The 12,930-nt window shown below is 34.0% G+C and overlaps 1 protein-coding gene across 1 annotated transcript in view; it reads right to left on the reverse strand.

Annotated features, from left to right (window-relative positions):
• Nucleotides 1–9,754, reverse strand: part of LOC137618927 (zinc finger MYM-type protein 1-like) — a 10,184-nt gene extending 430 nt beyond the window's left edge. Inside the window, exons 1-3 of the mRNA XM_068349131.1 lie at nt 9,645–9,754; nt 9,151–9,293; nt 817–1,821 (exon numbers count right to left, since the gene is read on the reverse strand). Of these exons, the coding sequence (XP_068205232.1) occupies nt 817–1,821; nt 9,151–9,293; nt 9,645–9,754 (1,258 nt within the window). The remainder of the gene's footprint in view (nt 1–816; nt 1,822–9,150; nt 9,294–9,644) is intronic.
• Between the last annotated feature and the right edge of the window lie 3,176 nt (nt 9,755–12,930).

Raw genomic sequence — 12,930 nt, forward strand, 5'->3', positions numbered from 1 at the left:
TGAATATGTTATGTACAATGGTAATAGAGATTATATCCTTATATATAGTTATTGTTTTCCTTTTTATGTAATTTTGTTGATTAATGTTTTTATATTAAATTATGTATGTAAACATGGTTGATTGATATAGTAGGTTTTGACAGCTGGTATGCCAACCACCTTTCACTTAAGATTTGGAGAAAATTTGGATCAAACATTATATAACAGAAATATGAAATCTGCATGAATTAAAATGACCTATGATATTGAGGAGGTATTTAGAAACAATATTATTATCAGCCTATCGTATATTATCTTATTATCGCCCCAATCAATGTTCTGTTGCTGAAAAGAATGTTGCTTTACTTACTCCTGTGCTATTATTGTTGTCAAGGGCGTCACTGGCTTCTAAAATGTGGGGGGGACATTGACAGGCGAGGCACCAGAGCAACATATTTCAGCAAAATACAAGACCTGTATTCTGCCTGAAATCTTGTTATAAGCCTTTTAATTTTGTATCTGTCTGTCAAGTTATACAAAATAATTTTAATATTTCTTAAATTCATTGGCCAAACATGATGACATTAAAGCTTTGAGCATGAAGTATTACCTTAGACCCTTTGTAATGATTAAGATATAAACACTATTATATTACTTGAACATTTTAATAAAGCCTGATTAAATCAACATGCATGGTTTATTAAATGATTAATTCACATTATATGAAAGCAAGACTCATGTTGTTTCATTCAAATAAGATTATTATCATATCATTTAAAGTATTAAGACGAAAAATAACCTGTGTCAATCCTAGCAATTCTGTTAGTCAGAATCTACCAAAAATGGTCCTTCGTTTGTCTTCTGCTCGGATGAACTCCTCAGCAATCGCCTGTGGACTTAAGGTAGCTAGACGGTCACGATGTACATGGCAAATCATGAGGTGGTTAAGGCGTTGCTGACTCATACTGCTACGTAACCATGTCTTCAATCGTCTGAGAGCACTGAATGACCTCTCAGCTGTGCAAGAACTTGCTGGGGAGACAAGTAAAAGGCGTAACAATGCTTCTACCTGAGGAAACATTCGGCGAACTTCTGGTACCATACCTGCGAAGATCTTTCTATAATCTTCAACTGTTGACCCCTTAAACTGGTTGTGGAAGAAATCGAGTTGCTGATTCAGAGATTCATTGAGTTCTGGATACTTAGTGATAATTTCTGGCTTATGTGTCCCAGTCAACAGTACTGACGATAAATCTTGATACTCGGTGAGATCAGTGGAAGTGAAGTATTCTTTAATGTTCAGTACGGCAGCATCAATAACACTGAAGAACTCAACTCGATAAAACTCTTCAGCTGAGTCATGACAGTAGTTAGAGGCAAATCCTAATCCTTGGTCTAGCCTCTTTGGTATTTTTTTCTTTCTTGGAAGAGGAATTGCGTCTAGGTCACACAGATGGAGCTTCTGTTCTGCTTCTTCAAATAATCTCTTGAATTTGTGCTCGCATCGAAGTGACTGTAGGCTCTTTATGGTAACCTCTGCAGCTTCTAGCATTCCAGATACTGTCACTTTTGATCCTTGTAGGCTCTTGTTGAAGTTTTCTAGACATTGAATAAGAGGAAGTGATCCATATAATCCAAGTAGACATTCCCCTGGGGACAAACATTTGTACAAACCTGCTGCTCGGGATGCAGTTGTTGACCCTAACTCCTTTACTGCATCCTGGAGGGCAGCCAGTACATCAGGGTAATTATCTAATACTGCTTTCACTGCAGCATATCGTGTAAGCCACCGTGTAGGACATATTGGCTTCAAACTTGTTGGTGAAGGAGTGTTGAGATCATCTGTGTGAATATTAAGGTATATATGAGAGCATACTGAAGCCCAGTAGTTGAAATGGTAACAGTATTAACACCTACATTACATAATTTTAGTGCAATCTGATAAAGGGTAGTAACGGTTGCCATGTTATGATGGTTTAGATTATTTGTTGATGTAGACCCCTCATACAAGTGGGTATTCTACAATAATAAGAAGATAAGAACAGCTGGTAATCCATACCACAACTTTACAATCAACGTGACCACCCTTTTTTTTAAATACTGATTTCTAGTTATAACACTATATATGTGAATTTTCACTTTATCTTCTACACAGTATTGAAATTTTCATTGAAAATTCTGAAAAAATAATTTTAAACGCAAAAACATATTCTAAACTCAAACTACATCATTATGATGAAAAAATATCTTTTCATCTGATCTAAACTTTTCAGGAATTTGCGTAACATTGAAAATTCATTGAGATTGGAGGAAACCTTTCCTGTTCCATCAGTAATTAATAAGTAAAGATATTGAATGATAGAATACAAACGTGAAAACTTTATTCATGTTGACTATAATCACTATTTGTGCAATGGAACTTTTTATGAAATTAACAAAAAACAAAAAAACTATCATCACAGTCCTCTTCCGTTTTCTGTCTTGACCGTCGAGGGGGACTAAATAAAACCCAATTCTTCATAATACCTTTATTAAAGTTTATATGTTATTAAATGTTACATTTTTAATTCTTCTTATTCTATAATGACCCTTGGTCGCTTTCTTAGAGAGAGAGAGAGAGAGAGAGAGAGAGAGAGAGAGAGAGAGAGAGAGAGAGAGATCCTACAAATAAATAAAAATGTTCGTTGAAATGTGGGTTTCTCCTCAACACCTACATGATAAACATTGTGAGAGAGAGAGAGAGAGAGAGAGAGAGAGAGAGAGAGAGAGAGAGAGAGAGAGAGAGAGAGAGAGAGAGAGAGACCTACAAATAAATAAAAATGTTCGTTGAATTGTGGGTTTCTTCTCAACATCTACATGATAAACATCGAGAGAGAGAGAGAGAGAGAGAGAGAGAGAGAGAGAGAGAGAGAGAGAGAGAGAGAGAGAGAGATATATCGGGGTTCACTATTACTTTGTATTTTGTGGTGCTTGATTACCGAGTGTCTTTTTCCACTACTTCCTTGAGGGGATGGGGTTGCGAGGCTCATACTCAGGACTGTAAGAAGGATTTGGATATTTTGTATGAGAGGCTTCCTGACGTTAATCAAAGACGAACCTACATCAAGGCAACAATGAAAGTTTATTATAAAATAAATTTAAATTCAAAGAAAATGTATTTAACAAATGCTCCAATATATTTTCGAATTAGTCCCACTTTATTCACATGCTTACAAACTGTTTTATCCCATCTAAATATATAGACTTTCAGTAGCCTTATTTCCCATGATTTAATAAATGAATGAGATGTTCTATAATTTTGACCAATAAAATCATATTGTAGAAGACTGACTACAGAGTATTACTCTAAGGTTTTTTCCTAACTAGTTTTCTGCATAGGAGTATATTATCAGGAAAGCTCAGACGATAAATAAAATAAATATCCGGGATTAAATTTCCGAAAAATTACAAAACATAAAAGAATTCGGTGCTACTATAGCGTGAGGTCTACCACACTATAGCGTGAGATCTACCTCCCATTAGCACTATAGCGTGAGGTCTACTGCTGAATTATTCGTCCCTCATAGATAAAACTCATTTCATACATTTGTTTAACCAATAAACACTTGATTTAAACATATCTTAGAAATGACTTAAATAGATCATTGGATTTCTAATTACATTAAAAAAAGGAATAAAGGTAAAAATAAACATGTTATCATATATTTCCATACATTTATTCTAGCGATACACTCTTCGTACATCAAACATGTTATCATATATTTCCATACTTTTATTCTAGGGATACAATCTTCGTGCATCAAACAGGTTATCATATATTTCCATACATTTATTCTAGCAATACATTCTTCATAAATCAAACAGGATATCATATATTTCTATACATTTATTCTAGCGATACACACTTCGTAAATCTTCTAAGAATGACAGAAATAGATCTGCTTCTTGAACTGTATCCAAGAGACTGTGCTCTCTTAAAAAGGCGAGTGCTGCTTCTTCTGTCAGAATGACTCTTCTATAAAACTCCTCCAGCAACATTTTTAGTACCCTCAATCGATGATATCTTTTTAGGCCGAGGGAAAAACTGATTTAGGAGCTGTGGGACGCTGGTCACGCGGTAGACCTCACCCTCAACATGGGTAGGCGACATATGGCGGTAGACCTCACACTATGATAGCACCAAAAATTCTAATCTCTTACTCCAAATGGAGACACTGAGTATATAGCCTACATATCATTGATAACCAGAAAGAAAGGAAGAAATAAGTTATTTGGTAACAGCACTATGAGTAGTTTCACTTCAAAACAGTTATCCACAAATAAAGATAAGGAATGATACAGGATTCCACTTTCAATTAGTCTTTGGAAAACTTCCTTACACAATGCACAACTATGTGGCCTCAGAGGTAAAGTATGGGATCCATAAAGGCTTGTTCAGACTCTGATGACAGTTGTGCTATTAGAAACGTCTCTGCCTAGCGATCTGCTAGACTGGGATTTGAGACCTGCTCAAACTCGGTAGTTTCTTGTATTGTCTGCAAAGTCACCATCATTAAGAGCTAAGGATGGGATGTTTGGGGGGGGGGGGGGCCTATAGGTGTACCTGCTGAGTCCTCAGTAGCCATTGCCTGACCCTCCCTGGTCCTAGCTTGAGTAGAAAGGGTCTGAATTTGGGCGCTAATCATATGTATTTAAGGTCAGTCTCCAGGGCATTGTCCTACTCGCTAGGGCATTGTCACTGTTCCTTGTCTTTGCCATTCATGAGCGGCCTTTAAACATTTAGAGAGGATATATATGTTTTCCCTCTCGCTATAAACCTTCGCGAGAGATAATTATGTCTTTTCCTACGAGTATCAACTACATATCTTGATTAATGTGTCTTTAAATCTTCTGTCTTTGGGTTATGGAGAGGAAATAACCAACGGTGTCAAATGAGCTTCCTTCCTTGTGATAACGACAACCTTATTTAAATGATTGTAGTAATATTAAAGGTTTCTTTTGATTCGAACTATCCTTATCCTTCTTATACTTTATCAACTGAATTACTCTTCCTGTTATGTAACTCAGGACAATAAATTCCTGTTCAAATGGTTTTACACACAAATCTTCTCCTTTCTGTGTCTCTATCTGTTCATTAAAACTTGAAGTGGAATGGAAGGGAGAGGAGAACTCAGAGTTGATTGAGTGGAGACACTTATTCGTCAGACTGTTGGTAATTGTCTCGTCTCTGCATAAGGAGAATTCCATTTCAACAAAGCTTTGGAAAACAGAAACATACAATTACAAAGACAGACAGACATACACACACACAAATACACATATAAAACAGCTACAATATCTCCTTGGTGTCAAAGAATTGAAGACAGAATTTCTGTCAGAATAATACTATGCCTGATACTATTAGAAATATGGATCCTGTCAGGCAAACGACTCCTTTATTGTGGAGATATTGGTAGGAAATAAGTTATATATATATATATATATATATATATATATATATATATATATATATATATATATATATATATATATATATATATTTGTCATTAATATTATTATTATAGTTATTATTATTGTTATTATTATTATTATTATTACTTGCCAAGCTACAGCCCCAGTAGGAGAAGCAGGGTGCTCTAAGCACAGGGGCCCAAACAGGGAAAATAGTCCATTGAGGAAAGGAAACAAGGAAAAATAATACATATATATATATATATATATATATATATATATATATATATATATATATATATATATATATATATATATATGATAAATTTTGCACATTTAGACGTGTTTTTCATATTTAAATAAGCCATACATATATTTGATACATTAATGTCTAGATTCTCTTAACGACCTCGGGATCAAAGTCCCAGGCGAAATCACACAAAGACAAGAGCTTGTGTCCGGCCGGGAATCGAACCCTGGTCGGCAAGCTTGTATAGACAGTGACTAAACCACGTGGCCGCAAAGGTCCTCAGTTAGATTTCACATGTCGTCTCTATCTTGAACTTTTAAATCAATAGGCCTACTTCTCCATTCATTATCTCCTACTTCACCCTTCATAGTCTTCAGCCATGTAGGTTTGGGTCTCCCAACTCTTCTAGTGCCTTCTGGAGACCAGTTGGGAGTGCTAAGAGCATGCCCAAACCATCTCCATCTACCCCTCATCATGATCTTATCCACATATGGCACTTGGGTAATCTCTCTTATAGTTTTATTTCTAATCCTATCTAGCCATTTGACTCCCAATACCCTTCTGAGGCTTTGTTCTCAAATCTACTAAATCTCTTGGAAATTTTTTTATATGTCAAACCATGACTCATGTCCATACTGTAACATCGATCTCACTAAACTGGTATATAGTCTGATTTTTTATATGTAATTCCAGGGCGATATCATTTCCAAATTTTACTTGACCTAGCCATTGTCTGATATGATTTTTCAGTCTTTCACTAAACTTTCCTTCTAAAGACCCAGTATTGGATATATATATATATATATATATATATATATATATATATATATATATATATATATATATATATATATATATATATATATATATATATATATATATATATATATATATATATATATATATATATATACACAGCCATTTCTACTCCACTGCTGTTCAAAGGCCTCAGACATGCCCTTATTCATGTCTGGGGTTTGGACAATTCTCATTACCATGCTAGCCAACTGCGGATTGGTGATGGTGGGAGAATTTTGTCTGATAGCTCACAGGAAGCCAACCTATTATTGGTGACACAGACTTATGAAAAATGAATAGTGTTTTTTTTTTTTTTTCTGGCAGATTTCGATCGAAAAACTTACAGTACGAAAAAAGATATTTCAATTTTTATCATTCATAAAACATCAAGATGAAAATTGCAGATAAAATCATTTAGATAAAATTATAGATTATTGATTTTATTCAAATGTAAAAAGAGAAATTGTAGAGGTGTTTTCATTCGTGAATTAGCTTAAAGATTAATATTCTTTGGTTTCATATTTCACTAGACAAGTTTTTAATAATACCTTCAAGATTTAACTCGTTCACAAGAGATTAAAGAAATCATGGACACGTTTACTTATTTTCAATAACTTATTTTTTTCAGCAAACTTTGATTAAAATTTATTCTATATAACAAATTTTTAAAGTTCAAATGATAGTTATATATAAGGTAATCATTCTAGCAGGAGTTTTAAATTACTCTAAGGCAATACGTTTATTTTCTATATAGTTTATTAGTATATTGATACATTAAGCCTTTATTATACAATTATATTGTATAAAGTAACTATATGATACAACAGTATACATAAAACAAAATTTACATTGCTTCTTCTTTTGGGGTAAATTAGATGGCTCTTATAATCATATATTAAGCAAAGTAGTGAGCCGAGCATTAAGAGTACATACTCTGGAGTAGAGGTCCCCTTTTTGTTTTGTTTCTTGTTGTTGTCGGCTACCCCCCAAAAATTGGGGGAAGTGCCTTTGGTATATGTATGTATGTACTCTGGAATGCTAATATATTTAACATCTCCGTCGGTTTACCCAATACGTGAGAGAATTGAGCAATCATGTTTAGAATGGTTGTTTTGTCAACCCTTCAGTTAAGAGGGTTTCCAATAATAGTAACGGTTAGATTTTATAAGTATATTAACCTCTAACCCAAGGTACTTGATCAGCCTATTTTTAGAATTCTGATTTCTATTTCTAGAACTATATATGTAAATTTTTACTGAATCTTCCACATTATATAAAGATTCTCATTTAAATTTATTAAGAAATAATTATGAATACAAATAATATTCTTAAAACGTTAAATAACCTAATAAATTCGAAAACATATCATTATGATGAAAGAATATCTTTCCGTCTGATCAAACTCGTCACTAATTTGCGTAATATTAACTTTTCACTGAGATTGGAGGAAGCCTTTCCTGCTCCCTCAGTATTTAATAAGCAAAGAAACTGAAAGATAGAATACAAACGTGAAAACTTTATTTTTGTTGACTATAATGAAGATTAATTTATGCAATTTTCTATAGATTTTGCAGAAAATAGAAGAACTTGCAACACAGTTTTCTTTCGTTTCTGTTTTGACTTTCAAGGGGTACTAAATAAAACTCAATTCTATATCATCCCTTTATCTAAGTCTATATGTCAATAAATGTTGCATTTTTAATCCTTCTTATTCTATAATGTCCTTTGATCTATTTATAATTATGTTTAAGGGGAAACAGAAAGATCTGCTCTTCTATTCTGTTGTAAGATTCCATCAAAACAGTTATGTTTACGAAAGCTCAGAATTTTAATATTGTATTTAGAGGGAGAAAGAAAAGATAGCATATTGTGAAAAACTATTGTTATCATAGATTATTTTCTTCCTCATTTACAGTGGCAATTCAATTATATTGAGAGAGAGAGAGAGAGAGAGAGAGAGAGAGAGAGAGAGAGAGAGAGAGAGAGAGAGAGAGAGAGCAAAGGGTTCTGTTCGCTATTTTTGTTTTATCCGTGTGTTCTGAATGATGCATATATAAGTACCAACAGTATTCTTGTAGCTCCAAGTAAAATCAAATCCAAAGGATATCCTACGGACTGGCATGAAAAAATACATACATACATAAGAATTTAGGTAATCACACTTATAAATAGGTACAGAAATGTAAGTTATTACAAGCTAGAATTAATGAGGTGAGTAAATTACCGAGTTACTTAAACACAAATCAGTCATTTTTAACATCCAATGTTGCATAATCGTTTGGAAAAAAAAGCAACACAATGACTCCTTTTACTAATCATTGGTATTTTGCATAGCTAAAACGCACATACCAGAGCTCAAGGACACCATTAGGGTAGAACTTTCTGGCTAAAAATGCTTGGTTATAGATTTGCCTTTGTTCTTTAAAGGATGCCATAAATATTACGCCCAAATACATCTCTTTGTCTATCCAATTAGGGACTTAATCATTCTCCAAAATGGCCAGTGTGCGAGTTTTATGGATGACATGACCAAATGCTCAGTAGTAACCTCTGCCTCCCTATACAAAACACAAAGGGTATCCTTATCCTTCCTGTTTCTATAATTTTCTTTTAATTCTCGTAATTTATCCTTGTTTTCATAAATAGTATTGTCGCATAAGTGCTAAGTTCACCTATGCAGTCTCTTCTGCCATTACTATTCACAAACCTCAGTTTGGTCATCTTTGCTTTTCTTGCTTCTATTTTTCTTTCAATATCATTTGCCAATTTACTTTTTGTTTCTTTTTTAATTTCTTGTTTTTTTACCTTCTTACTTCTTCAATTTTAATATAATATTCATTGCATATTTCTTTAATACTTTTTCCCCAACATTCTCCATATGGTTCTCTTATTTGATCTTCCACTACTTTCTTAACTAGCCATTTGTCATCTGATGTTATGAAATAACATCACATTTTTTCATACTCTATTCTATTTTCAACTGGCCGTATTCCTATTTCTGCTATTAGCCTCCAGTATGGTGGGTAGAAACCTGTTTAAAGACTCCTTTCATAATTTTGTACTGTTTACTCTCTAGTTCTTTCATTTCTTTATTACAACCTATGTCTAAATATTTGCAAACATTGTAGGTACTACTACTGTCTCATAGATCTTTATTCTCACTAACAAAGCCAAATCTCCTACTCTGTTACTGTCTCCATACTTCCCAACTTCCTGTACCATGTAGACTATTCTGCTATTGCTTCCCTTTTGCTTATGCTGAGACTCTGGTTTCATTTATCCTAGTACCATTCTCCTAATTATTTATATTCCTATAACTGTTTCTATCCTTTGGAGTTTCTTAAAACCTCGTCCTTTGAGTTCAATGGTTGATTTGTTTTCGGTGGAAATTGGGAGAAACAAAAATCCATGAAAGGACTCATTCATATCTTATACATGCAAAACAATACATCTCTCTGAAGTGAAAAGAATGTACAGATATAATTGTGTACGTTTGGTGGTACATATCTGTTTAAGCTTAATTCTAAAAACTTTTTGTTGTCTTATGGAGAGAAAGAATGAGTCGACAAACTGAAGAGAAATGAATTGAGAGAAAACTTAATCAGCATTTTGCTTCATCGCAACGATGTTGTCAAGATATTTGATATCGTCTGGTCTTTGAGAAATGATAACAAGTGAAGCAGATGTCTGCATTGACATTAACAATGCCATGCTGTTATGAAACCCAAAAGACTATATACCATGTCCCATATTCGTTGTTAAAGTTTCCTTAACAACTAAGTAAAGAAGCCATATTTGGTTTACAGTGAACGCTGTCATGTATTATTGTAATAATGTACTGTATTACCTCAAATGTTATGTGTATTGTGCGCAACATTGCACCATATTGCATTAATAAAACCTGTTTAAGATTGTACATAACTGAAATAATGTATTTTGATATTAGGGTTCAAGCATTTATTAATTACCTCAAAGATAGGATGTGATTCTTTCTACTTTTGTACTGCAATAGGATTTAAGTCTTTTAAGAGCGATACTCTTATGTTTGTTATGAGTTTTTGGTTTTTAAGATTGTTTACAAGATAATTGGCGCTCAGTTGGGAGTTGTTTGTTGGAAGCCCAGAGCCAAAAGCAATGTAGCCTCTCATCACGCAGAGATCACAGAGCAGCAGAAGAAAAATTTATTGCAAGAGAAGCAGAAGAAACAGGCCAATGAGGATTTCCTATGCAGCCGATCAGAAGAATTTCATCAAACACTAGCAAACAAAACAAGAAAACAAAGTGAATTTTAAAGTTGGGTAGGATACAAAAAAGGTAGGAAGTTACAGTGACTTTAGAACAGTAGCCTGACCTATTTAAGGTATGAAGGTATGCAGTCAAAATGCCTCTTGACATTGAACATACTGAACGATTTGGCATCACAGCTGAACCCAATTCTGTTGCAACACGATGGCAACAGTGGTGTGAGGAATTTAAGATTTATCTAGAAGCATTTGGGAATATGAAGGATGCCCAAAAGAAGGCATTATTACTTCATACAGCAGGTAGAGAAGTTCGGGAAGTGTTTAAGACATTGCAGCCTGGAGATGACACAAGTGAAGCTGCAATTAAGGCTCTTACCACATATTTTGCTCATCAGGTCAATAAATTCTTTGAAAGGTATCAATTTAAAGCACAGGCATATCAGAAAGAAAATGAAAGTTTAGATGCCTTTGTGACTAGACTAAAGAATTTAGCTGTTTCATATGAATTTCTAGAATTAGAATATGTTATCATAGATCAAGTTATTGCACATTGCACATCACAAGGGCTAAGAAAGAAATTATTGCAAGACAGAGATTTAACATTAGAAAATGTATTGATAATAGGCGGAGCTTTAGAAACCACGGATAGGCAGAGTAACATAATAGGTAGTTCTACAAGTAATAGAATGGAATATTCTAAAATTAGTACAAGAGGTTCAAAATGGAAAAACAATGAGAATCAGGGAAGAAATATATCAAAGCCTAGTCATAGAAAAGTGCCTAACACAAATGTTCATAAATATCTGAATCCGGCCTATACACAGAAACAACAGGAAAAACCCAAGTTTTAGAGGTGTGGTAAAACTGATCATCTTACATACGGAGCAAATAAATGCCCTGCTATTGGACAAACATGCCAAAATTTTAGAAATAAGGGTCATTTTGACACAGCTTGTGGATTCCCTAAACAGTAGGCAAAGAAAATAAATGCTACAGTTGATATTATTGGTCAAGAGAATAATGCGGAAAATGTTCATGACAATCAGGATAAGTCAGAAAATTATTTTGCGTTTCGCATAAATTCTGTTAATAAATATACAAAGAAACATATCATGGTAGAAGTAATCATAAATGGTAAACTGATTCTGATACAAGTTGACACAGCAGCCGATGTATCAATTATGTCTGAGAAAACAGCTAAAAGCATTCCTAGTTTGTTATTAGAAGGTACAAATAGAGTTTTGAATGGTTATAATGGTTTTTATATTCAGGTAATAGGTGATTCGAACATATAAGTATAGTACAAAGAACAGAGATTAGAGAGAATGCCATTAACAGTAGTAGAAGGTAAAGGACAAACTTTGCTAGGTTTGGATTGACTACTTTCTTACTTACTTCCACTCCCAGGTAGGCTTTCAGCCTGTCAGTGAAATCAGTTGTCTTTTCCACTCAATTCTGTTTTCAAAAATTCCATCTCTTCTCAGCTGTACAATTGTTGGCATGTTGTTCTTTGTCAGAATCTCTTCAATTCCATCCCTCCAGTGTTTACGTGGTCTACCTCTTGATTGGCTACAGTATTTGAAATTAGATTGGCCTAGTGTTTTGAAGGTTACAGGTAGACAAGATGAACACAAAAAGGAAATGTCTGTGGATAATATCATATCAGAGGTTCAAGACGTATTTGAAGATAAAGTAGGTACAATAAAGAATGCAAAGGCAATTTTAGTTTTGAAACCTGACAGTGCTCCTAGATATTGTGCTCCCAGACCAGTACTGTATGCATTGAAAAGTGCAGTTGAAACAGAAATCAGGAGATTAGAAAATGAAGGTTCATGGGAAAAGGTTACATATTCTGACTGGGCTACACCATTAGTTCCTATTGTGAAGGAAAATGGACAGGTTAGTTTATATGGAGATTACAAAGTAACGTTGAAGCCACAACTGAAAGTAGCTCAACATCCCTTACCAAATCCGAAAGACATGTTTGCAACTATGTCAGGGTGCAGGGTTTTTTTCTAAGTTAAATTTAAAACAAGCATTTCAACAGCTTCCCATGGATGAAAGTTCACAAGAATTATGTACAGTAGATACAGCCTTAGGTTTGTTTAGGGCAAAGAGATTACCTTATGGAGTTGCACGTAGTCCACCTATATGGCAACAAACTCTGGGTAAGATTTTTTCAGGAATGCAAGGAGTATTCCTTTTTAT

The sequence above is a fragment of the Palaemon carinicauda genome, chromosome 25, assembly GCF_036898095.1.
Source record: "Palaemon carinicauda isolate YSFRI2023 chromosome 25, ASM3689809v2, whole genome shotgun sequence".
Classification (NCBI taxonomy): domain Eukaryota; kingdom Metazoa; phylum Arthropoda; class Malacostraca; order Decapoda; family Palaemonidae; genus Palaemon; species Palaemon carinicauda.